The 27,380-nt window shown below is 41.6% G+C and overlaps 1 protein-coding gene across 1 annotated transcript in view; it reads left to right on the top strand.

Annotated features, from left to right (window-relative positions):
* The window catches only part of LOC137871711 (glycogen debranching enzyme-like), a 55,299-nt gene that overhangs the window by 10,847 nt on the left and 17,072 nt on the right, over positions 1 to 27,380 (top strand). The window contains exons 8-23 of the mRNA XM_068709618.1: positions 2,134 to 2,230; positions 2,449 to 2,546; positions 2,756 to 2,895; positions 5,948 to 6,135; positions 8,481 to 8,604; positions 10,854 to 11,017; positions 11,664 to 11,765; positions 12,360 to 12,503; positions 21,549 to 21,699; positions 22,017 to 22,141; positions 22,382 to 22,491; positions 22,610 to 22,744; positions 23,071 to 23,201; positions 23,311 to 23,447; positions 24,121 to 24,254; positions 24,581 to 24,756. Of these exons, the coding sequence (XP_068565719.1) occupies positions 2,134 to 2,230; positions 2,449 to 2,546; positions 2,756 to 2,895; positions 5,948 to 6,135; positions 8,481 to 8,604; positions 10,854 to 11,017; positions 11,664 to 11,765; positions 12,360 to 12,503; positions 21,549 to 21,699; positions 22,017 to 22,141; positions 22,382 to 22,491; positions 22,610 to 22,744; positions 23,071 to 23,201; positions 23,311 to 23,447; positions 24,121 to 24,254; positions 24,581 to 24,756 (2,156 nt within the window). The remainder of the gene's footprint in view (positions 1 to 2,133; positions 2,231 to 2,448; positions 2,547 to 2,755; positions 2,896 to 5,947; positions 6,136 to 8,480; positions 8,605 to 10,853; positions 11,018 to 11,663; positions 11,766 to 12,359; positions 12,504 to 21,548; positions 21,700 to 22,016; positions 22,142 to 22,381; positions 22,492 to 22,609; positions 22,745 to 23,070; positions 23,202 to 23,310; positions 23,448 to 24,120; positions 24,255 to 24,580; positions 24,757 to 27,380) is intronic.

Raw genomic sequence — 27,380 nt, 5'->3', positions numbered from 1 at the left:
GATATTACAGTAATATAACAAGATCAACTTTTCAGTTGCAGATTCTGTGTGGTGAAATATGATTTTTGTTTTTATTTGTATTAACGAAGTCAAGTGCAAACAAAATCTCTGCATGTTGTTATCGTATACACGAGGTCTAATCACCCCTCCATATCCAAACCAGAATTAGATGGCAATCATCTGGTAGAGCATCAAGTACAGAAGATCGCACCATCGTAATTTTTAAGACTGAAACTCAAACACTGAAACAACATGTCAAAATGGCTCCATGCTACAGATTTCCCTTCCCTGCCATTGCAGCAGTAAAAACCTCAGGTCAGTTCTATTAAGATGGTCAGACACTCCCATACAACCAGACAACAACTCGAGAGAATCACAACAGATAATTATCCCAAGTTAAAATCCAACCTTATTTCTGGCATGAATCCTGGATCTGTGGTGCATGCAGATGTGACAGCATCTGGATTGTAACTCCAACAGACTTTGCCAATAAAATACACTCGTCATCGAAAAAGAAAATACAAGGATCGGATGAATGCAGCGGAACTTGAGACGATCCGCCCACAAAATCTTCAGACCACTCGGCCAGACCAGCTGAACCGAATGTTTCCCTGATGTCAACATTTCAAAGACAATGCCCAGAGCATTCACCTGTGTTTTTGTTGATACATTCCTCTTGACCGGATAGTATTTTTAATAAAGCTGGTGATTTTAATTAAACAAACCTCAGATCTGTTTTACCTAAATTCCACCAGCATTTGCACATTACCAGAGGAAACAATACACTGGACCATGTTTACACAAATATTTCTGGCAGCTACAAAGAGCCTTCTCCCGATCCCACTTTGGAAAATCAGACCATATTTTCTTGCTCCTTCTGCCTACATATGCCCAGCTAATCATACGGGCTAAACCTACAGAATAAAACAGTTAAAGTGTGGAAAGATGAAGCTACAGCTGCTCTACAGGACTGTTTTGAATGTACAGACTGGCACATGTTGAGGGATGCCGACATCCAGGAGAACAGCATCAATCATGAGGACTATACATAAACAGGGACCCAACAAATATGTTGATGATATGGTGATCACAAATGCAATAAAATTTCCAACCAGTAAGTCTGGATGAATGGAAAGGTGTGGGCACTATCCAAGGACACAACAGCTGCCTTTGGGTCAAGGAAGCATACAGCATTGCCAGAGCAAGACTGAAAGCTGGAATCAAGAAGGCAAATCAGAGGCGTCAAGAGAGACTGGTGAGAGACCTCAACACCAACAACACTAAAGATATGTGGCAGGAGATCCAAAATGTGACAGGATATAAAAGCTGGAGCGCCCCCATCATGTGTGAGGCCACATTGCAAAATGACACCCTTTTATGCCCACTTTGATCTCCTCAACAAAGAGTCAGCTGTCAAGTCTGCTCCGCCTCCAGAGGACCGCCCACTGTCAGTATCCTCAGAGGATGTGAGGAAAACCCTGATGAGGGTGAATATGAGTAAAGCTGCTGGGCCTGATAACATCTCTGGTCGTGTACTAAGAACATGTGCCAACCAGCTAACTGCTGTCATCACTGATATTTTCAACATATCACTGTCACAGGAGAGAGTTCCCACCAGCTTCAAGACAGCCACCATCGTTCCTGTACCTAAAAAGTCTGCAGTGTCCAGTCTAAATGGCTACCACCCTGTGACTACCCCCATTCTGATTCTGATGAAGCGCTTTGAGAAGCTGGATCTCCAGCACATCAAAAACAACATCCCAGCCAGCCTGGACCCTCACCAGTTTACATACAGAGCCAACAGATCCACAGAGGATGGAGTCTCCACTGCTCTCCACTCAGAGCTCACTCATCTGGAAAATAACACCTACATCAGAAGGTTGTTTGTTGATTTCAGCTCAGCCTTCAACACAATCTCCCTCATGAAACTGTTTGGAAAACTGAGCACTTTGGGCTTGAGTACCTCACTCTTATCTGCTTATTAAACTTCCTCACAAACAGACCCCAGTTCAGATTGACATTAGGTTCACAACAATATCACGAAACGTAATGTTATGTTTAACAATGTCAATCTGCCAAGAGTTGATGATGTGACTGAATTTTCTTTCCCCCTCTCTCTGGTATAATAATTAGCCCATCAGACGTCCAGGAGTGCTGTGTCGGTTTCAGAAAGAGACTGGAGGAGCTGAACTTGGAATTGTTCAAAGCGATGAACCAACACGCAGAGAAGGTGTGTGTGTGTGTGTGTGTGTGTGTGTGTGTGTGTGTGTGTGTGTGTGTGTGTGTGTGTGTGTGTGTGTGTGTGTGTGTGTGTGTGTGTGTGTGTGTGTGTGTGTGTGTGTGTGTGTGATTTGTTCACAATAGCAGATTTCTTTACAGTGCTTGATGATCTAGTTTCTTTCGGGTCAGACTTTTTGTTGAAACCCCTTTGCTGTCTTTTCTCCCCAGGCAACTAACTGCATTCTGGTAAATGTAGTTTATGAGCGTCTTTCAGATCAGGGGCCTAAATTGGGTCCGGTAACAAGAAAGAACCCGCTCTGTAGCAGGTATGCTCTCCAACCCTCTGCCGTGTTCATCTTACCATGTGTAGAATTTGAAAATATCACAATCTTAATTATTTCACTATCTTGAGATACTCCTTTAGTAATTCTAAGAGATATTAATGACATTGGTGCTATTGGGTGTAATAATACATGGTTGTATAATGTGTTTTGATCTACATGTTACAATCCCAGAGTTACTGTGCTTCCTCCAGGTATTTCACCTTCCCCTTTGAAGACATTACCTTTGATGAGGAAATGCAGCTTATGGAGCAGAGTGAGAAGGCGTGCCAAATCTTGGCCCATGATGGTTTTGTGAAAGGAAATGACCTGCTCAGGACCTTTGCTGAACCAGGTAAACAAACATGGCAGTGGCAACAGTGACTAAGGATTTACCCTCTTCCCTTATTGATGTATTTGTAGAAAGAGAAATACATTATTAGCAATACATTATTTGTAGTTATTACAATTGGTAGTAGCAGGTTCATTGCATTTAGAGTTTTTACTAGGACATGTTTGCATGCTTTATTGTTTAAAAAAAAGTTTCTTTTCTCTCATAATGTATCTGAATATACCTGTATTCACCTACATAAGTCCTCTGTTTTAGCGCATTTCAACTGAATTGCGTTGCTCGGCCAAAGCTTGGATCCATGTTTACTTCCTGTCGCTGATGTCATTCATATACACTGCAACCAAGGGAAAATTAACTGGGACACATTTAGAATGTTACGGTTTTAAAACTGTTCATTAATATTGTAAAGTTGGGATATCACAACTGCACATAAATCCTGACGGCTCGTTTAAATGCACAGTTCTAACTCACACAGGCTCCGCACTCTACTGAACGCTACGGGTAATACTCTCCTTCAATCAAGAGCATGCGTTATCCCACTGAAAAAACTGCAAATTAGGACATGCCTACCCGAATATGTGGGAAGCACATGGTAAAAAAAAGGCACAGCCGGCTGCCAAGCTATCTTTCTTCACCTCAGCTAACTGACTGCCTTTCTCTACGGATGGAGTGTTAAGCAGCCACCAATGGCAGGGCCTTCCAAGCACTGGCCAAGATTCAACGTCAACAGCAATGGAATCATTTCTGGCTGATCTGTCCTCACAGGTTTTGCAGACCATCCAGCCTTCTAGAGCGAGACCCACCATTACCTGCTAAAAGGCAGGGTGGTCAGAGTCCCAACGCTGATGTGAGGAAAGGAGGCTAGATCCCTTGTCAGCTGAAGTTGGATCTATTCTCTCCAGTTTTCAGTGTTTGGTGGATAGAGGGCTGTCTCATGCCACTGTTAAAGTGTAAAGTGTTTCTTCCAGCCGCAAGGGTTGTTGGCCAGCCTCCAGGAGGCAAGCCCGGTGATGCTTGCCTCCTCCCAGCAGTGGAAACTGCCATTGGTGCTCGAGGTCTTGGTGAGGGGCCCTTTGAGGCTGCAAAGAGACATGTGCAAAAAAAAACAAGTAAATTTAACGTCTTTGTCAAAGGTTTTTGCAACATCATATTTCAACATCTTTTAAATAGTCATTATTGACGTCCAATTGACATCCTTCAGTGTTCAAAAGATGTCACTGCAGACTTATTTTCAAGGTCAAATATAGATAATTGCTGAAATTAACATTTAAATTCTTGAGTTCTGGCTAAAAATGTCACAATGTGTCAAGGGAGTTCAGGACAGGACCCAATAGCAAGACCATGAGACAGGATTCAGGTAGAGAACAGACTTTATTTACACTGGACAGAAGACAGGATCACCTGTGTGGATCCCTTGGTCCGACACAGGATGACAGGCAGGATTAACGGTGTGGTTTCTGTATTTGTGGTACATTTTTGGTTTTCTGTTCCATCAATTGCTGAATTACACAAATGCTAGCTCAAAAGAAACCTTAGCTCAGGCTAAGCACAATCATTTATTGGAACATGTTCGTCGACCTGCATCATTTTGAGAGGTACTTTATTTAAATTTCTGTCTGCCGGGCTATAACACCAATAACTTTGGTGATCTCCTGACTTTTCATCTTGTGCCATCATCAACGTTTCAATTGTCCAATACTTTGGGTTATGAACAAACACCTTCTGAAATGAATGACAATCCCATCACCATCTGCTGATTGGAATGTCATTAACAAGCGATACTAAGAAGGTGAACACCAAAAACCGCATTGTCCTTGTGAGCATGTTAGCATGCCGACTAAATACAGCTTAAAGCTACGCTGTATCTAAGTTAGACTTACAGAGTCACTTGTGTGGCTGTACACTCTTATCTGAGAAGATATTTTTAGCCTTTTCTGATGTCCATACTTCACCCGTCTCACAGAACACTTTTATTTATCAACGGTCCACACAGACGATTCTTCGAACATTTTGAAACCTGCATTGTTTGCATCACTGTTTACATGCTAACAGTCTTCTTCTTTCCTGCCTTTGCTGGTGTCAAGGTGTAGATTAATGGAATAGTGTGAAATTATTGGCAGGCATGTGTATTGTGAGACTCATATGCACATAATACGTGTACATGTGCATCCTTGTTGACGACAAACAAAAAAAAAAAAAGTTCCATAGCAGGCAGTTTGATTTGCAGGCAATTCTAATACAGTTCTCAAAATATGAAGAGTGTGAATTCAGAATGCAGACCAGTAAAATTTCCTCCGGCAATATTTTTTAAACTTCTCATGCTCCGCTCCTGCTAATAATTTGGGATGTTCTTGATTGAAACCCGATAGTTACTGAGGGTCTCTGATTGGTTATGAATGAAAAACGGGATCATATGCCAGTACAGTCTTTGTCTAATGGAGGCGCTATTACGCAAGAAAAGTTTGCAATAACACACATTACCTGTAGCCGACAACAGGGCTCTATAATTTCACCCGAGGTCCTTTCTTATCTTCTCTTATCATTTGACTGTCAGCTGCAACTACCAATTAAACTATGGAACAGACATCTCTTTGTTAAGGAAGGTGTGTGATTATCATACAGGGAGAAGGAGGCCTCAACCTCCTTTCTAAACTACTCTTTTTATAATGTTCTTTCTTGAGTTTACAACAACCTAGACATTGTTTATTTCTAAGAGCACCCTCACAGACTCTCTCTGAAGTGTCTTCCCCAATGGCCTATAGTTACAGGTATCCACAGGTCAAAGTAATCTTTCGGATTATCTCTGCTTCATATTCTCTTCTGATGAACATCAGATGAAAAACACCCAAAAGTTATGCAAGTAATTTATGGATTGTGATTGAAATAAACACATCTAGTTAACACATTGATTATATAAATAACCAGTTTTATTCAAAAGGTGTCTTTTATGTAGCCACATTTTGACAGGCAGCCATTCAAAGCACACAAAACAATAGACATATTTGCACTTCCAAGTATCTTAATCTGCCATTTCTTCCTCTAATGTTGTCTGCAGGCTCAGAGGTCTACTTGCGGAGAGAACTGGTCTGTCAAGATGACACTATCAAGCTTCGTTATGGAGAGAAACCAGAGGACTGCCCTTACCTGTGGGCTCATATGAAGACATACACAGAGATTACAGCCAAGGTCTTCTCTGGTATATGCCTGGTCAACTGCCTGTCTACTCCTCTGCATGTGGCTGAGGTACTACTCATACTATTTCATTGCAACCACAGCTGACTGATCATGATCTCTTCCACTCCTTGCAGATGACAGCGTCTAAATCCATTGATTGCAAAGTGTAAATTAGGCAAAATTTTGGAGAGGAAAAACTGGCATGGCCATGTTCACAGGGGCACTTGACCTCTCACCTCAAGATTTGTGGATACAAATGGCTTATATGGGTATCTATGAGGGCAAAAACCATGCAGTATTTTACACACAGTATAAATGTTATTTTTGCCTTATCTTAAAATGGGGTATTTGAATATCTCCATACATAACAGTCTTGGAATTGCATAAATTGATTATGACTGGAAAGCTGAGACTCTTGTTTGTCCCCATAGTAGCCATTTCACATAGTGAGAACATTTTGTGAAACTTGATGTCATTGTACAAAATGACCTGTTGTGAGCTCTAAGATAATCAAAGCCTCATGAAACTGTACAACCACAAACTAGAGACGCATGTCTTTCCAAGGTATATTGACAATAAGGGCTTTATTGAGCTGGTACTAGAACAGAAATGCTCGCCATCCAATCATCAGAAAATGGGATTCTATCAAAAATCTCCAAATGTCAAATGTTATAGATACCAAATCGAAGCATATATTTTTCTATGGTGATCTCATGGTGTCTGGTATATTGGAAGGATTTCTGACTATTTTTATCCACTCCTTAGTGGTCAAAAATTGTTAATTCTTGCATCAATCTGTGTAACCAATGGTAGCAACCCAAAAATTGCTGCAGCAACTTATGAGATATAATTTAACAAGGGAATGACTATTATATACTTCCATCATAATGTTCAAAGCCTTGTCATTCTAAACTTGACATTTGAAGAGGCGCCTAATAAAAAACACAATGTTTATTATATATTCATGACTAGATCAACCTGACACTCACTGCAGAGCTGCATCTCAAATGAACCTTCATGTTCCCAGCCTTCAGATGATGTATACCATTTCTATATATATATATATAGATGCTGACCTGCTATCTTCCTCTAAAAATCCCGTCCCCCGTAAAAAAGACAAAAAGAGGTCAATGGTAAAGAGGGGTGGAGTGGAAGAGTTTAAAGGTGTTATATGGAACATGTCTTGTTTTGTCAAAATTAGTCATAATAAATCTTTCATCCATGACACCAGTAGCATTGCTACTCCTTTTGTCCTCCTTTGTTGGTATCTGGCAGAGCGTGGTTGGTTATCAGCAAATATGAAAAACTAAATTATTGACATCAATATGTCAATTCTGTCAATATTGATGTCATATCAGAGCGTTGTTTGGAGGGAAGTTAAACAAGCTTTAGGGGCTCTGCATTTTTCACCTCTCTGTTTGCTCATTCCGTCTGCCAACAAACTAGCAATTTGCAGACGGCCCCGGGTATGATGTACTGTGGTGTGCTGTGATGCATTAGCAAGGTTTTGGCTGTATCCATATCCAGCTTCGCCTTTATCCTCTAGTGAAAACCTTATAGGGCGAAGCTATGGGCCCCACCAGTTCCTTTAACTAGCTGAAAGAGCTGTTATGGGAGTCGATGTCCGGTCTCATCAGAATTTATAGACAATGCGAGACCGAGATGGGGCCCACATCGTACAATGGTGCGGACTAAAAGTGTTTAATGTTATGCTAGCGTGACCAAAGGATGAACCCACAAGAGATAGCCTTAGTGGGCTGCACCCTCTCATAGAATCTGGACTTCAACTTTCGCTCACTGACTATCCGTGTAACAATTCGGCAATTAAGGACACTGACCATACACGGTCCAGCCATATACTGTGCTAGGTTTTGAGCTAGTCATGTTCTTTGTTACTTTGTAAGTACATGGAAATGGAATTGGCTGATTACAATAAATCTGTATCTGAGACAGCTGGTTCACGAACAATCCTCACAAAACTCATTCTTTTTTATAAGCCCCATGTTCTCGTTGTAATTTCCGCTGGCTTTACACAGACTACTGTCTGGAAACTATGGGCCAAACTGATGCTGGTCTTTTTGTTAATGATGAATGCATTTGAGGGCATTCCTACATAGAACCACTGAAATATCGAAGGAAGGAGTTCATTTCAATACAAAAAGCTGCTGAACTTATTCTGTGTTTCACAGAATATAATTTAGCAACTTGGAGAAGCAGATGTAAAATTTTTAATTTTATAATTTTTGTAATTCAGTTTTATGGGTCCCACACAGAGTCAAACCATGACAACTTGGACCCCTCTTACCATCTGTAGTCGTATCTAATCCTAGGCTGGAATAATGGGTTTGTAAAGAAACACATATTTAATTATGTCCAGGTTAATTACTGTGTACTTTATGTGTTGGTCCCTCTAGGTGATGCTTGCAGCAGCCAGAGCTGTCAGGCCTGACCTCTATGTGACAGCTGATCTCTTAACCGGCAGTCAACCTTTTGACAATGTCTTTGTAAATCGCCTGGGAATCACCAGTTTAGTGCAAGGTACTGACCGCGCCAGAAAATGCAGTTTTGCACCGAGTGTTTTCACTGGAATGTCTGTTTAACAGTGAAGAACTGCAGCGATCAGTTGGACTTACACTTAATCTCTCCCTTTTCTATACTCTCTTGTCTTTTTCGTCTTTTTCATGCAATTGCATCTGACATGTACCAGCATTTCCATATGCAAATGTATTCAACTATATATCCTTTGCTCTCCCATTATTTTCACCTGATTCCCTAATCCCATCAACCTAAACCGTGGTTCATCATAATGCTGCATGCTCCATCTTTCTCTTGTTTTGAACAAGATCTGTTGTGGCCATCTATGCATCTCCATCATCCTCCCATCATATCTCTTCCGGTATCTCTTATCCACCTCATTCTTCTCATTCTGATCTTAACTCTGTGCCCACCTTTGCATGGTCTTGGGGTGACCCTGCTGGCTGTGATTTGGCTCTGCAGCACATGCATCTCTGATGCCAGACCTGTATGTGGTGCCTGAGATGATCATTAGCAGTGAGGAGCTGCAGAATGTCTGTTTGACTAGGCTAGGTATTACCTCACTCATCAGAGGTAAGCAACCATACCATAGCATTGTGTGTGTAGTTTGGAACATGACATACACCCCTCTCTGGCTTATTAAGACTGCCCTTTGTCAGATGTTATGTTATTCATGAGTTAGGGAGGAACACAATGAGTATAATATTGAAAAACTGAAAACTGACCAAATACCAAATAACATCTTTTCACTAATTACAAAATTCAGTCCCACAGCTAGTCAAAGCATTTTATTTTGCAACAAAGTAAACGAACATTGGAGGTACAGCATACTTAAACATTTATTTTGAGTTGTAAACTAAATGATATGGCTGTGGGAACACATCAATGCTGGTGTTAATATTGACATTTATTTTTAAATGTATAAAAAATGCATGTTGCAGGTTAGTGCAGAGATAGAGTCACTGGTTTGGAGTAATTTATAGCATGAAATGTATCTAAAAATAGAACGTTAACACCCACTTAATAACTTCTGCCTCATACATCCATGCACCCTTCCCCACTTTTAAAATGATGGGTTGAGTTACTACTCTAGAAATGAAAAGGTTATGTGAACCATGAGGTGATGTACACACACATGAATTAACATTAGAAAGGAAAATGCTCAGTCAAGTTGTGTATATGCAAACAACAGCCAATATGCACATCTGACTTTCAGAATAAAAGAGGGGGGTTAGATAGACACTCATTGAATTAAAGCACAGATTACTAACTGAAGTCAGAAAAACAATGACCATCAGCCAGTCAGAGCAGAGTATAGATATGTCCTATTTGATTGTTAATGCTTATTAATGTTAATAAGTGTGTAAGCGTGTGTGTTTTTGCGCTCAGCTACTCATCCAAAATACATTATGTGTATCCTTGAGGTCCAAAACTTTGTTTATACTCAAACGTGGCACTGTAGCGCAATCCTCTTCAGATCCAAACATGCACAAAGGCGTTTCAACTTTATGCTCAACTCACATTGTTGCATTATTCTCTTAAACACCAGAGGGCGTTCTAACAAAATGTACCGTGAAGAAGCAATAAGTCAATTAAACCAATCTCCACTATACCGGGGAGGAATTGTAATCAACTGTAAACTGAAATCTCATACTCATGGGCTACTTTATTTCCTTTGTACAAGACCTGTAAAGAAGCAAGTCAAGTATTAAAAGCATTGTAAAAAAAAAAAAAAAGGTTGAATATCCTGTAAACAATTTCATTTGGCTGCAAAATATATACTTAATATTTTAAAACCCCAACTTTCTAAAGCTTTTAAAAGCAAATTGGGCTTCTTTGTGAATTCTCAGACATGTTATTAGTGCTCTTATCAGTGACTATTTGTGACAGTTACGTCTGAAAAGCTCCCAAAAACCAGAGGTGCAGGACCAAGTGTCGCAACCACCTGCGGACCCTTCACGCACGCATGCCAGCTTCACCGCAGCGAGTATAAGCCAAGTTAAGAAACCTGTGTAGAGCATGTCTACTAAAACATTTGCAACGCCATTTTTTTCTCCAAGTATTTTGAATCTAGTTTACATCCATGTTTACTAGCTTGCAGTCTTCCTCTTCTTGTGTATTGCAGCATATCTTGGCTCGTTAGCGCTACTTGTTGGTCAGTTGGCGATTGCATGTTTTCATTAAGTCTTGTCATCCTTACTGATCTGGCTTATGTAATGTGCAGCTGCTGCTCTTCCCTGTGTTTCTTTCAGAGGCTGTGGGTGCCACAGACAGTCAGGAGGAAAAGGTCTGGCTGCCCTGGTTTAGCAGGGAGCCTGTAGGGGCTTTTGTACAGCCCAGCCTTCAGCCTCTGATCCCAGCTGTCACTCACACCATGTTTGTGGACATCTGCCCGAACAATCACAGTGCCATCCAGGTCTGCTCTCACCTAGACTTCAGATTATATATGAATTATTGTACTGATTCTTGACATTTCTGCAACTACCAGTGCTAAATCCACTGCTACTATTATTACTGCCATCATGTCTTTATGCTTCTAGTGCCATGAGTGGTTGTTAAGATTATGTAACTGGCTGCCTAAGGACACGTTGAAGGGTTGCAGAAAGGCAGCAGTCCGTTGTCAGACTGTTTCTTCTAAGACCATGACCATATCCTGCTGTGTACACAAAGTCTAACCTTGGTGACATATATAATGCATTTCCTGTAGCTGCTTCACACTGAAAATCTTCAGGTGTTTCGCTGATAAAAGCTATTAAAATGAAACGGGAAGAAAACTCAATTCTAATCGATACAAATATTAAATAATCATTCATCTTGCAGATGGCTTATTATAGTCCCAGATTACACAGATAGCTAAAATACCCACCTGGCAGAGCCCCGTCATCGCCTGCTGTGAGGTGACACCACACTGTTCTGAGTGATGTGATTGGCTCTGGAGAGACTCCCCACAAATCAATTGTTCTGTCACTGTGGACAATGCTTTTGCAGCATTTTATAATGAGGGGGGTTTGTTTAATCACAATTTAATCGTAGGCCAGTCTTAACCTGTTGTGTTGTTTCAGAAGTGTTCAGTGTACGACTTCTTGCCCAGATCTACCCTGGTGTCAATGACCTGCGGTGCTACAGGCAGCACCAGAGGATATGATGAGTTGCTTCTTCATCAGGTATGATCAAATGCATGTCAAGTACCACAGTGTAGCATGACTCTGTCTCTCACTGTTGACTGAATATGAATGTTACTGAAGCTCAGATGGTGTTCACATTTTTAGTAAAGTTAGCCACACAAAGCCATAGAAGACATTTATTGTTGGCCAACTCTATCCAGCACCTGTCCGGCTAAGGCACACAACTTTGCCAACGGAACCACTGGGAACCTCAAATTCCCCGAAAAGATTTCACGGCAAGGGTCGTTAACTATTGTATGTTAAGTCATTTAGTCAAGCAACAATCAGAACGGATATGCTCTGGGGAGCCTTAGAGTTTTTAATTTGGTATCAATCTGTTCGTTAGATTTTGTAATGCAATATGGTCTATTTAATTGGAGATTTGATTTGTGGGTAGCAGTTGAGAAAAGGTGTGAGTGTTACCACTATGAGTAGGTGTTATCAAATGAGCAGCATGAATATAGGCAACAAATAGTGTAGTCATAACAATGTTTGGTTGGGCTGATCTACCAATTAACATAAACGTACCGTGGTCTTGTCACCAACTACTATTGAAGTAAATTAGCCTTATGATCTGATTTGTTATTTGTTCAGGGCTTGAGGGAGGCTCCTCAGTACAGCTGCTGGAACTCTGAGGCCCAAACATCTGAACAGGTCAACCTGCAGACTGGGATTCTGGCTGGGAAGCTGGCACTGAACATGCTTCACAAGGAGCTAGCTTATGAGGGCTTTACTCAGGTTTGTTTTCTCATATGAAGTCATCATCCAGAGCTTAATTTCTGTTGTTTGATATTGGTTATTTGTGTTGCATTATAATATTCCCTTGCCAAAAGTAAATAATAATAAGGTTCACAGGTTTGTCTAGTTTACATTTTTAAGAAGATGTGTCTTTAAATGTAATTTCTTACACTGACACTAAAACTACACAGCACAGTTATTAATGGCTATTGTGGTATGACGAAAGCCTCGACACAGCATGGCGGCTGTGTTGATACATTTACGGTTTATCATACCACAAATGAGACAAGATTTAGCAGACTTCACAGAGGAAAGTGGATGGTAGCTCTGGAGACAAACCTTCAGTTAGTGGCTGTATCATGTCAAATTCTGCCAGCGCAAACCCCTGGGCCGTGAATCTCAGCGGGCTGGTGGCCGCTAGTCTCCTAGCATTTGAGGTGGACAATCTTCTGTAACCAAAGTAGCATGAGCGCATGGTGAAATTAGCCAGCCGCTGAATGAGTAACATTTAGCAAAGTAATGCTTTATTTACACACTCTTGTCTCAGCATAGGGAAGCACATAGCTATTGCCAGTTGAGTGACAACTATTTTTGGGTCATATTCTGTAACCAGTGAAGCATTAAAAATGGATGAACTAGCTAGTTAGCTAACTAGCCAGCCACTTGATGAGTAAAATGTAACAACTTAAGCATTAAGTTGTTAAATTATAATAATAAACATGTTGTCACAGCATAGGAAAGCATATTGCTATCGCCAGATAAATCAGTCAATAATTCATTCACTAGTTCATCATGGGACTTCCACAGAAAGGAGAGAAAAGGCTTGCGCTGTGATAGTTATACTGGTTACGGAAATGAGCAATAATTCTGCATAGCATTCAATCCAGGAGGCTTCAAGCTAACAAGTACTAGCCAATCACTGCTCATAGGAGAAGTTCATTGGAGTTTTATTTTGAATTTGGCCTCAGATTTGAGAAATTAAATCAGTAAGTATCATCTAAGTCAGTGTTTTTCAACCTTTTCTGAGCCGCGCCACATTTTTTACATTAAAAAGATCCCGCGGCACACCAACAACCAAAAAAGTTACAAAATGACACCTTTTAACATAATACAGCATATATGCTAGGGGTGTCAAACTCAATTACACAGAGGGCTAAAATAAAAGAATTGGGACTACTTTGAAGGCCAACAGTGGTGGGGGTTCAGGGCCAGCAAAGCCTTCTCTGCTGGCCTAAACAGAATCACACAGTTTTTTATCTCTCATCTCATCTCTCATCTCATCTTCAACTGCTTATCCAGGATCGGGTCGTGGGGGCAACAGCTCCAGCAGGGGACCCCAAACTTCCCTTTCCCGGGCCACATCAGCCAGCTCTGACTGGGGGATCCCGAGGCGCTCCCAGGCCAGTTTGGAGATATAGTCCCTCCACCTGGTCCTGGGCCTCCCTCGGGGTCTCCTCCCAGCCGGTCATGCCTGGAACACCTCCCTAGGGAGGTGCCCAGGTGGCATCCTCACCAGATGCCCGAACCACCTCAACTGGCTCCTTTCCACGCAAAGGAGCAGCGGCTCTACTCCAAGTCCCTCACGGATGACCGAACTTCTCACCCTATCTCTAAGGGAGATGCCAGCCACCCTCCTGAGGAAACCCATTTTGGCCGCTTGTACTTGCGATCTAATTCTTTCGGTCATGACCCAGTCCACATGACCATAGGTGAGGGTAGGAAGGAAGATCGCCCAGTAGATAGAGAGCTTTGCCTTGCGGCTCAGCTCTGTTTTCGTCACAACGGTGCGGTAGAGCGGCTGCAATACAGCCCCAGCTGCTCCGATTCTCCGGACAATCTCATGTTCCATTGTTCCCTCACTCGCGAACAAGACCCCGAGGTACTTGAACTCCTTCACTTGGGGTAAGGACTCATTCCCTACCCGGAGTGGGCAATCCACCGGTTTCCTGCTGAGAACCTTGGCCTCAGATTTAGAGGTGCTGATCCTCATCCCAACCGCTTCACACTCGGCTGCGAACCGATCCAGTGAGTGCTGGAGGTCACAGCCCGATGAAGACATCAGGACCACGTCATCTGCAAACAGCAGCGATGCAATCCTCAGCCCACCGAACTGTAAACACTCCTCCCCACGACTACGCCTCGATATCCTGGCCATGAATACCACAAACGGGATTGGTGACAAAGCGCAGCCCTGGCGGAGGCCAACCCTCACCGGAAAGTTATTTAATAATTTGTCATAAATACACCAGATGTATTTAATTCTTTTCCCCATTAGCTTATATCATTGCACAGCTATTGTCTTCCTCTGTTGCCCTGCTTCCAGCGCTGCAGCGCTGCTTCCCTCACAGCTTGTATCCAATCAGATTTCGCCCCTATGTCTCTAGGTAAGAAGAGAGGCCTGAGGCCCGCTAGGAAGCCTTTGCAGTTTAAGTAAATGGGGACGATATTGTTGATTGTCATAGTCTTCAACCAATCAGATTTTTTGTTTGACGTGTTGGGCGTATTCTTTGATGTCAGCATTAAGGTGCAGCTCAGCATTAACGTGCGTTGTGATTGGTCACTGGGCTAGCGTGACTGTTAGACTCGCAGGAGGACCTCTTACTGGAACTGAACTGCACCAATGTTCTGTACAATTGCATCATGTACAACCAGCAGCTTTGGTAAGTCAAGTGCTTTTGTTTTTTTACATCTGCAGTAGCGTTACTACTGTGTTCATTTGTCTATGGTGTCGTTTTTATGATATGGTTAATATTGTTCCCTATGTTGTGAATAATTTTTGAATGGCTCGTGCTCTTCAGTGTGCGGCGGAATGCGTGTTTCAGTGCCACAGTGTTGCTGGATTGATTTATCATGCTGTTGTTGTGAGTTTGTTCTTGTCATTGTGTTAATTACGTTGGTTTTGACTATATGCATCGTCCGTTAATGACGAATTGTCCGTGTTGCGCTTCATTTTTACACAAAACAAATAACCTATAGGGGTTAGGGTTCGGACATTTGATTCTCTGTTTGGGCTTTTGTTTTCTTTTACAAAGCAGGAATTATGGTCTGGAGAAATGGGTATTGTGTGGCGATTGCTTTAGCCCTGTTTCTCCGCTGTGAGGATAGTTTTCAGCGTGTGTGCTGCTGTTGGTTTTCCTGCTAAGCTAGTTTAGCATAGTGTGCCTCCCAGAACACACGTGCCTCACCAGGGTACAATGTTGTTCTTCCATGGTGGGCGTGTCAGACAGCACGTTGTCTGTTACGTTGGGTGGCTTGCCAGGTTGAGCGCAGTGGCTCCACCGAGAGAATATTATATTTCCCACAATTTAAGCTTCTGCATTTTCCAAATGCACTTGTATTTTTTCAAACGTATTGTTTGATTCATAATGTGTACCAAACCGTGAGCCTCGTACCGAACGGTTCAATACAAATACGTGTATTGTTGCACCCCTAGAAACAAGTAATAACCTGTAGCTGTGGCGTCATAATGAGCTTATTAGGAGGTGGCAGCTAGGACAGCACTGAAGGCCCAGGTATAAAACACACGGCCCGCCACTGAGGGCCAAATAGGGTCAACATTTAATAAACAGGATAGAAGGGATATTTGACAAAGTGCAAAAAGAAATAGGCTACATTATTTTATGCAGATGTACCAGAGCCAGATGTTTGGCAGTGGAGGTCTATCAGCTCCATGTGCACAGGTGCTCTTTCCACGTCAACTGCAAACGGATCACTTAGCAGTTCAAATTTAGATTTCTGAGCTGCAAAGTCGGCAAATCGCCGAGTGAACTCTGTCAAGTGCGCCCAGTTTATGAGCAAAATGTGCAGTCGAGAACACAGCGGTGGAGACACGGTTTGTGTCAGTGTTTGGAACAACACGGAAAATGACCACATCTGAGTCTCCCACAAGCGCAGCTTGGCTTGGAAAGCTCTCACTGCATCATACATGTCTGGGATCACAGGTCCCCGTCCCTGAAGCTGGAGGTTTAGCGCAGTGAGATGCTTCGTTATGTCGCACAAAAAGGCCAGCTCACATCGCCACCTTTTGTCCCGGAGCATTGTGGTGTGGCGGGCCAGTTATGATAGACGTATGATATTTTCTTGCGGGCTGGACATAATTGTATAAAGGGCCGGACTTGGTCTGCAGGCCTTGAGTTTGACATGTCTGATATATGCTGACAATTTAATGACAGGTCTCTCAATGTGTTGATCCTTACTAGGCTTTTCATCTGGGCCTTTCCCGCGCATCATTTAATTTGACTGTGTTAAATGAACACGGTCATTATTGCACTACCTACTGCCACCCACTGGCATGGAAGAGTATTTATTACTTAGCCAGCCACTATATCACAGTCTCAGACGCTCAACAATGGCAAATTATTTGCAGCAACTAAATAATAATAAGTGAAATTGGACATTTTCAAGATCGGCACAGGAACGATTGGCACAGTGGTTGAAAATCACTGATCTAGGCAAAGTAATCTACCTTTGAAATATCCTGATAAATTAAGCCATACTACATTAAGCTAGAAGTTGTACTGATGCCATGTCAAGGAAACAATTAGATCTCAGAGACAATGGATTCATAGTTGGTGGGTTTCTGCTCAGAGAGCAGATAGGGGGTTGGGAAGGGACAAAGAAAGAGAGGGGCCTTAAGCCTTGGTTACACTCCTAAGCAGACGCGTACACAAACAACTGCAGGATATTATGGATGTATATAGCTCTGTTTATACTGTCCGCTTGGAGGAAGCACACTTGAGCAATTGACGGACAAGTTTGGACAAGTCTGAACAAGTTTGGACGAGTCCTCAGGGCCACCACAAATTGCTGGTTGTTTCATTGACTTCACGTAATGTAAGCTTCACCTGACTAAGTGCAAAATACGGCACACCTACCTGTACATGTAATCTAATATGCACACGTACGCCACATAAACACACTACACCTTACACTTTGATAACAAGGCGTGTGTATTGGTAGGCATGCTAAGTGTTACGCATGTTTACACTTGGTGCACTGCAGCAAACGCCAAAATGCCTAACCTAGAATTAAAAAGAAAGAAAAGAAAGTTAATTAGGCCACATTCACTAATAACTGCGCAGAAATGTTCAAAATAAGTGCACATGCAAAATTACCATTGGATTCATAACATGTGCGCACCGGTCACGTTTGTTTGTTTTTACCGCCGTTCATATGATAGTGATTCAGAATCATTCTGAATTGACAGGTGTGTGCCTACTATTCACAATCAGCATACTGCCAAGCGCCTATTTCTAAAGGAAATATGTTTGCCTTGAGGTTTATCATTGAGAAAGCAGACGTTGTTGTAAAAGAGACAAATATGGTCCCTAAATAAAATAAAACAACATAAAGTTAAAACTACTGAAGATATCTGTCAGCTCGAGATGAGAGACTCGCCACAATTATAGGACAAACGGAAAAAGAAATGAGGATGAAAGTGAGAGCCTCCAGCAATGACTTTCACCCAGAGGTCATCTATTTAATAATTGTATTTGGGCTGTACCGAGTACTTTGAAGTTCCGTTATTAACGATGACATTCCAATTGTAAATCAATATTTGAATGCTGCGCAGAGCATGTTGCTTAGCCCTTTTTCTTAAATAACGGTAAGTAACAGTTTTAAATGTTGGCCTATTATAGCCGTCTTTTAATGAATGTTTTAATATCAGATGCATTTATGTACATGATGTTTACATCATGACAGTCAGCTGGGCTTTCTAGATTTGTGCGTACGAACAGTCTGAGTTAGTACAAATTAGTTCGGAGAGTAAGAACAAATTCAGGTAAGAAAAAAATAATGAATCCCAGATATGTGCGTATAACTGTGGTACCCATGGCACAGATTTGTGAGTATGCACTGTTTGTGAATGAGGCCCATTGTGATTTCACCCCATTCTTTAGATACTATTATGTATTATTATTAATATGTACAGTACATGGTTACACAATATATACAATATATATATATATATATTTTTTGTTTTGTTTCTAATGTATGACATTCTAATATAGAATTTCAAAATGTAAGCCCTTTAAAATCTTCTTCATGAGGTAAATTTCTTTATTTTTTTAAAGCCAGTTATTACACGCTCTTACCGTCATGTCCGTCTGTACTGTCTATTTTACCTTTAAAATTAAGTTTTTTACCTTTGGGGACCATTCATTTTCATCTTCAGAAGACCTGTGGATAAAATTTTGCCGACTCTCTCTGCTGGTCCGCTGTATGGAGACCGCATCTTCACCTCCAGAAGCTGGGAGGACCGTCTCATCTCGCTGACTGATTGCCTGTTGGGCTCAAACACCTCAGGACAAAGCGCTGCCTACCATCATTGATTTCTAGTTTATGTGACATGACACGCAACCTCACCAGTCCATCTGATTCAGAGTAATGAAAAACAGGGATTGGACGAAAGACCCGGATTGGCTTTCACCACGGCATGGACCTGGACATGGACCTGTACTCTGTTTGCTATCATTATGCAGCATTTGTGGAGTTCTCAGTGGGACCAAAAAACCCTTTGCAGTTCTCTTAACACTCTTAACTCTGTCCTCCTCTGACTCTCTGGATCTGGCCCATCTGAACATTGATCCCCTCCCTCCAAGTAACCTCCACTTCTCCTTCCAGTCAGTACAGGAGATTGAGGCGCTCATGGAGCTGCTCAAACTGGACCCTCATATTTCAGCTGGATTGGATACTCTAAACTAGAGCATCCTTCCTGAAGTTAGCAGCTCTTATTATAGTAGCCCAATCACTTATCTGTTCAACCTTTCCTTGCAGATTCTGTAGACCATATCATTCTGCTTGATAGGCTCAAGGACATAGGTCTTTCAGAAGATGGTCTGGCATGGTTTAACAGCTGTTTTTCTGGGCATATTCAATCTGTGAGATCTGGGGGTTGCCTATCTGACCAACTGTCTCTGTCCAAGGGTGTTCCTCAGGGGTCCATTCTAGGTCTAACACCATTAAAAAAAACGTGCAGGTGTCTCTCACATCCATTTGTATGCCAATCTTGTACACATCTAGCTCATCCCTAATCACCGCTTTGACTTCCCTGCTGCACAGCTTCAATAGTATCCAACATGCTTTCTCCAACCTTCACCTTCTCTTAAAAACGAACAAAACAAAATGTATGGCTTTCATCAGACACTTACCACAAACTGCCTGCACTCTCGAAATCTCCCTGGATGAATCAAAACTCCAATTTGGGTATCTGGCTAGACAGTTCTGTCACCTTTAACATGCACATAAACTCACTGTCAGATCAAGAATGGGTTTTCTGTACCGTAACAAAGCTTTCTTTACCCACACTGCAAAGCACACCCTGGTTAAAATGACAGTCCTTACCATCTTAGACTATGGTGACGTAATCTAGAGCAACGCCTCCAAAAACATTTTTTTTGTATTTTTGATACATTTTCATATTTCCTATTTTAAAATGATGTCTTTGACTATGTTTATTGTCACGCAACAATCACCAAGCAAAATTCCTTGTATGTGTAACATGCTTGGCAATAAAATATTTCTGATTCTGATTTGTGATTCTAAAAACAAACAAAAACCAGGAGGGCAATCAGAACAGGCAAATTCAACTGAAGTGTTTAGGCAGAGATTCATCAGTCTTTACACCAGGCAGAAGGTCAGGCAGGCACAATAATGCACAGAAAGCACATGCAAATGAGATTATCTGGCAACTGACTGAGGAAAAAGGGCTGGTGTGACAGGTTGTACTCAAATGGTAATTGCGAAATGCACACAGGTGAGAAGGTAAATGTGGGAGTTGTCACACCCGTATGTCAAGCTGGGTTTTTGTCCTATCTCCACGTTTGTTTTGTGACTTCCTGTTTTATTTTGGAAATTAACTCTCCTCTCGTTTCAGGTTCCTTGCCCTTCCTCATGTGTCACCAGTCTGATTGTCTTCCCTGATTCCTGATTGTGTCCACCTGTTCCCCCACTTCCCTCATGTGTACTTATAGTCTGCGTCTCCCCTTGTCCTGTGCCAGTGTGTCATGTCCTTTCGTCTTGCACGCCCGCCCTACGCTAGTATCAAGTCCAAGTCATAGTTTTGTCTCTCCCGAACCTTGTTATTGAGTCCTTGGTTGGCCTTGTGCCGTTTATTGCTTCACAGCCCTTAGAATTATTTCAGAGCCTTTTTGTTAGTGACTGATTATTTTCTTGTTTCCTCGGTAAGAGAGATTTTGGTTTTTGCATTTTGCCTTTTTGACTATTCAGCTCTTTGAGTTAAATCAGAGCATTTTACTTGTAGTTTAATACCTTCCTCGAGAAGAGATTTTCGGTTTGGCTTTTGCCGTTTTGACTTTGCAGCTCTTGAGTTAAATCAGAGCATTTTAGTTCTACTTTGTTATTTTCTTCTTTCCTCGCTAAGAGAGGTTTTTGTTGGCTTCCCGTATTTAATATTGCCCAGCTCTATTAGTTTAGCTAGAGCATTTCCCTGTTCTTCCCTCTTCGGAGGAGTTTTTTGTTTCCAGGGATTTCCCTGTGTATTTTTGTTGGAAATAAAAGATTGTCAGCTGAACCTCTACTCTGCGTCCGAGTCCTCCTCAAGAGCTAACTTCGTGACAGGAGTCGCGTGACCAGGATGAGGAAAGTCTGAGGGGATCTAGTGGATAGGTTTAGAATGACAATACAGCTTAACAGAGATAGAGAGACTTGGGGAAACAAGCATGTGGCTGCAAGAAGAACGGAGAGGCAGAATGGGCAAAGATAACCACAACTGAGGAAGCCATTGTGACATAAAGCTTGTTATTTGTATGCACACAGAATAAACCACGAAATTAAATGAGATACTAAGACATTTCTCAGGTGATGGAGTGAATATTTGTTGGAGCCGAAGTACATATTACTTTTATATTGATACAATTGATAAATAATCAAGCTTAAAATGTAATGAAGTTAGAAGAACCCCCACATAGCAATGAGGAGATGTCCTCAGTGTTCTTATATGTAGTTACAGCACTGGTATCACCTTGTTTGTTGTCATATTTTAAATCTCGTCTGTCTGCTGTGATTTTCTGGTTGCATATGCAGGTGTATGTGGAGCAGTTGGATGAGGACGTGGTTGCAGTGACCAGACACTGTCCCAGCAGTCACCAGTCTGTGGTGGCTGTGCTGCGAAGGGCGATCAAGAATCCAGAAACACACCGTTATACAAATGATGTTCCACCTTTGTTCATACCAGGTGATAGTCGTACAAACTCATCCTAATCCTAAGCTCTTATCTTTTGTTTCTGGGTTTCTTGTTGTAAAGAGCAGTGCAAACACAAACAAAGCCAAATACAATCCATAGTGATAGATGGAGATAGAATTACAGACATAACAAAACAGATAAAAAACAATTCAAGCATACAAGTAGAGATAATACTAAGAATATGCAAACCAAATGTTGTACTAAGGGTGGTTATTTTTCTATCTTTTATCTTATCCTCAAGAGAGTGTTGCCTCCACTTTTAGAGATTCCAGCTTACCTAGACTCTTTTCTTTTTCTTGCCTTCATAGGTCATATTAAAGAGGTGGTGTTGGAGGCTCTGGCCATTGGGAGGAGTACTAACTCCAACAAAAAAGATGACGTAAACATCAATGGCTTGCCGGAGTGCACTGTAGAGATCAAAGAAAGAATCCAGGTACAGACTTAAGTCATCTTCAGTGGTATAGGATTCTGGAAAGATTTAAACATCATCCTGAGTTGCTGTCTCTGTACTGAGGTCAACAAATTAAAAGCATTCTAGTGCTGTATGGTTAGTGCCTCTGCCAGAGATCAGTAATGTTAAGTATATATGAATTGTAATAAATGGTTTACAACATGCAAAACTATGCAATGATACATATAATACATATTTCAAGTGTTGCGAAATATCTTCCAGCTGAAGGACAGTAAGGTGGTGAAAAAGGCAGTTATGGTGTCAAAACACAACAGTGTTGCTCAGGAGATAGTGTTTGAGAAGTTCACACCAGGCAGCGTCATCATCTTCAGGTGGGTTAGTGGATGGAGTAAAAGAAAAGTGCTGTTCTGAGTCTGTCTGAATCCTCTCATTAGTTTCATGCATGTCTGGCCTAGTTTCGATCTGCTTGTGGTCTGTGTTCATCTACAGGGTGACTCTGGATCCCAGGTCCCAGCATCAGCTGGGGGCGCTTAGACACCATCTGATCCAGTTTAGTCTTCAGTACCAGACTGGCTGCCTGGCTGAACAAAGTACACCACCTATTCTCAACAAGCCGCTGAAGATGTTCGTATGCCTCAGCAACTAAAACAACAATAACAAGTAGTAATCATGTATTAGTATGATTGCAGCAATCTGATATCTTGATTTAGAATGTTGATGTTGATGCATGAGTTGAAAAACATGCCATTAACCCCAAATTGCTCCCGAAGGCTAAGCCATCGGTCAGTGAATGGGTGTGAAAGGGTGAGTGAAATGTAGTGGTAAAGCACTTTCAGTGGTTGGAAGACTAGAAAGGCACTATACAAGTACATGTCTATTTACCATGAATCCTACTGTCCGTACTGTCATTGATGGTCATCGTCACCACTGATGTGCTCCTACCACTTCAGCATCATGTCCAAGCTGACCCTAGCTGACATGAACGTGCTGCTGTACCGCTGTGATGCCGAGGAGAGAGAGGATGGGGGAGGATGCTACAATATTCCTTCATGGTTACCTCTCAACTATGGAGGCCTGCAAGGTACCTAAAACACACTGAATAAAAGCCACAAGTTGAACGTATGCACCAATATAATAATCATCATTATTATCATGAAGAATATCCGTGAAAATGAAATTATGGTTCTTAGGGCTGATGTCAGTGATGGCAGAGATATGTCCCAAGAATAATCTTGGTCATCCGCTCTGTGATAACCTGAGGCAGGGAGACTGGATGATGGACTATGTCTCCAACAGACTCTTTGCCAAGGGTGGCGCTGTTGGAGAGGTGAGTTACAGTCAGGTTACATATCAGGGTTGTATTTTACCTGTTAATGTTGTCACATGCCATATGTATCTAATGAGAGGAAACTCCAGTACTGTAATATCATGGAGAGTCCTCTTTTCACAGCTCTAACAGGAAAATCCACATCAAATCAGCCAATCAGCAGTTAATACTTGAACATGGAGCTTCACTTTTGACCTTGGAAACAGCAGTGTGGCAAAATAATCTCAACTCAAAGGTCCACTTAGGGTTAGGTTAGTGGCAAACCCCTACTTGTACAGTAATCTGTCAACATACAAAATGTTACTGTCTGTCACTGACAACCCCTGAATAATATTATCAATTGTACTGAAATACAAAAAGAGGTGATCAAAATCAGAAGTAACAGACCAGAGCTTTACCTGCAGATCAAACCCTGAATCCGTCTACCTCCCAATGACTTCTTGTATAGAAATTTCAGATATTACAAAGAAAATTGGAAGGATATAAGACAGGAGACAGGTTGACATGCTTGTCAAACCGTTGTGTGGATCCAACCACATTTATAATGTATTAAGGCAATACTTTACAGTTTTGTTGTTATACCAGGAACCACGGAACTATTGAGATTTAGCTATTTGTCATTTCAGTGTAGACCGCATACATTTAGAAAATGTACTTGTCCTTTGACCTACAGGTGGGCCACTGGTTCCAGGCCATGTTTGGATACCTGAAACACATTCCCCGCTACCTGGTGCCTTGCTACTTTGACTCGATCATCCAGGGAGCCTACACCACTGCTGTGGAGGCTGTCTTCAAACGAATGTCAAGGTGTTCCTTTCTTTTTCCTTTGCTTTTTGATTCCTCTTTCCTTTCTCTAATGCTTTTTGATGGAGGGCGTAGTGATATTGGTTTGTCAGACAAATATATACTAATATTACTTACTGGTTTTTTTGTATCTTATATAACTTGACTATGTAGAACAAGTAGGCTTTTTGTGTTCTATTCATTCATTCATTCATTGCTTCATCCATTCCCTAAGTCACTCATCTTTTCATTAATTTGACTTGAAATGATAAATAAGACTCTGCTCATGTCAAACTGTTCACTTTGTGATAACTGTGTCCCTGTCTACTGTGTTCCTTTGGCTACAATAGCTTTGTGCAGAATGGTTCCAGCCTTGTTAAACTACTGGCACTGGGTTCGGTGCAGATGTGTAGTGTGGGTCACAGCTGGACACTGTCCACAAACTCTCCTCACCTTAAAGATGTCCCATATCATCTTAGTGAAATCACTAATCAAGAGGAGCAGTGCTTTGTGTCACTGGCAGCAGGTATGCACTTTCAATTTGTCTTTCTCATTTCAGTAGACAAAGAAAAATTAGATAAGATAACATGGGGTGAGATAGGTGTGTATTTAAGGGCCTAACCAAGGTACATACATTGTGGGAGGGTGTTTGTGTGTGCGAGGGGAGGAGGGGTCATTTGGTGTAACGCCTAGGCCAGAGATTTTCAACCGGTGTGCCGTGAGAGATCGTCAGGTGTGCCGTGGGAAAATGTCCAATTTCACTTAATCAGTCAAAATAATATTATTTAGTTGCTGCAAATAATTTGCCATTGTTGAGCGTCTGAGCCTGCAATATAGTGGCTGGCTAAGTAGTAAATACTCTTCCATGCCAGTGGGTGGCAGTAGGTAGCGCAATAATGACCGTGTTCATTTAAGACAGTAGAATGAAATGACGTGCGGGAGAGGTTGCGGTGACAAGACGAACAGCGATGGACAACATTGTAACCCAGATGAAAAGCCGAGTAAGGATCAACAAATTGAGAGACTTTTCAATAAATTGTCAGCATATATCAGACATGTCAAACTCAAATATTAAATTTGAACTGCTCAGCAATCCACAGTTGACGTGGAAAGAGCACCAAGACCTCCAGTGTAATGACTCACGCAAAGTAGGACTCTGTGGGCGCTGCACATTTTCCAAGCTTCATCCCCAAAACGATGCCTTAACTCTACAGGCCTACATGCTGCTCAAATGCTCTGCATGTTTGGAAGCACATACCTGTGTGAGCAGCTTTTTTCTGTGATGAAGATGAACAAAAACCCACATAGGAGTCATCTCACTAACCCTAACCTTCACATTCATCTTGAGGGTTTCCACAGCACAGAACCTAACCCCAGATATTAATGAACTGTCAGCCAGGAGAAGATGCCAAACATCTGGCTCTGGTACATATGCATAAAAAAATGTAGCCTACCTAAACATGTATTCTTCTTGCACTTTGCCCAATATCCCTTCTAGCCTGTTTATTAAATGTTGACCCTATTTGGCCCTCAACGTAGTCCCAATTTTTAATTTTGGCGCTGTCTGTGATCGAGTTTGACACGCCTCTCATACGCCTGCTGTATTATGCTTAAAGGTGTCATTTTACAACTTTTTTGGTTGTTTTTGTGCCGCGGGCTCTTTTTAATGTGAAAAATGTGCCGCGGCTCAGAAGAGGTTGAAAAACACTGCCCTAGGCTAATCACATGTGAAGTGGATGCAAAGTAATTACAGAAACATTGGTAAAACGAAAGAAACCTCACCTAGGAGCTGAAGACTCTTCAGGCATGCATGCTTAATAGATAATGAAAATGCGTACTGAAAACCCACCAAAATTGCAACTTGGAAGGTCAGGACCATCTACACAGGAGGCAAGTTGTCAGTTATAGCTGATGAGATGAGGATTTACAAAATCTTTCCAAGGCTTGAGTGAAACCAGGTGGCTTCAAACAGGAGAAAAATTGCAAAGTTGATTTTATGTATCCAATGACTTGTATAAGCATGGCCATTATTATTCTATTTGTGACCCGGACTCAGTTTATAATGTTAAGGTTGTCACAGGAAAAAAAATTCAGTGACACGTAGAAATGTCTGAGAGAGACTCAACATAGCATGCATTGAGAATACAAAATATGAGATGGAGATGGAGAGGGAGAGGGTTAAGGTGACGGAGATGGCATTCTTTACCTTTTGTTCTTTTCATATAACTCAGACTGCATCCAAAGACATTAACTTGTTTAAAAAAAGTCTTAATCAATAATATTCTGAATTAAACACAACAATGGAGTAGATGATGGAAGTAGCCAATGAGTGAGCCAACTCACTTCCTTCTCAACTCTGAGATGTGGAGTACTAATCATACAAGGCGAGTACTGAATCCAATTATATTCAGGGTTTTAAATGGTGACTGGGTCCGACCTAACTGTCAAAAATACTACTACTCACAAGCAGGTGAAAGCAGGAGAGCAATGCTAGTATCTGTGTGCTAGGGGATAAACTAATTCCGCTAGCCTGCACAGATGAGCTACAAGCAGCTGATAACTTCAAATACAAGTTTGTCTGTCCCATACACAACATTGTGATGATCAGAGTACCACTCACACCCAGCACAGAGAACAGACCGGAGAATGGAGTTCTCAAAATCAAAGTTTTACTGAGGCTCAGTTCAAAACAAGGCAGGACAAGCATCTAGCAGAAATAACACACATACATAAAAATGGTCCAAAAACAAAAAAGGAAGTGGAATTAACCAGAGTTCATGCGAGTCGTCACAAACATAAATATTGTACAGTAATACACAATACTTTACCAAGTGGAGCACACGTTACTATGGATCCCCTATCATCTCCAAACTGAGCATTCATTTCTCATAGTGAAGCAATCCCATGAAAAAAACCCAAATCAACAATACAGTTCTCCCACTAACTGGTATTGTGTGTGTATCAAAGCCTGATCTAGCTTCTTCCTTTGTGCGATAGAGCTTCATTATTGTCCAAATACTATCAAAAACACATCAAAGATCTGCACCGGGTGATATGTTCCGTCATTACGAACACAGTTTATTTTGACTCAGTCCCACATACACCTTCATGCTGACACAGATTCTCACTAGAACACCAAAATGTAGATTA

The sequence above is a fragment of the Cebidichthys violaceus genome, unplaced genomic scaffold, assembly GCF_023349555.1.
Source record: "Cebidichthys violaceus isolate CVI_PGR_0920_01 unplaced genomic scaffold, fCebVio1.0.p SCAF_15, whole genome shotgun sequence".
NCBI lineage: Eukaryota > Metazoa > Chordata > Actinopteri > Perciformes > Stichaeidae > Cebidichthys > Cebidichthys violaceus.
Note: the sequence above shows the minus strand (reverse complement) of the source record. Positions and strands in the feature narration are given on the sequence as shown.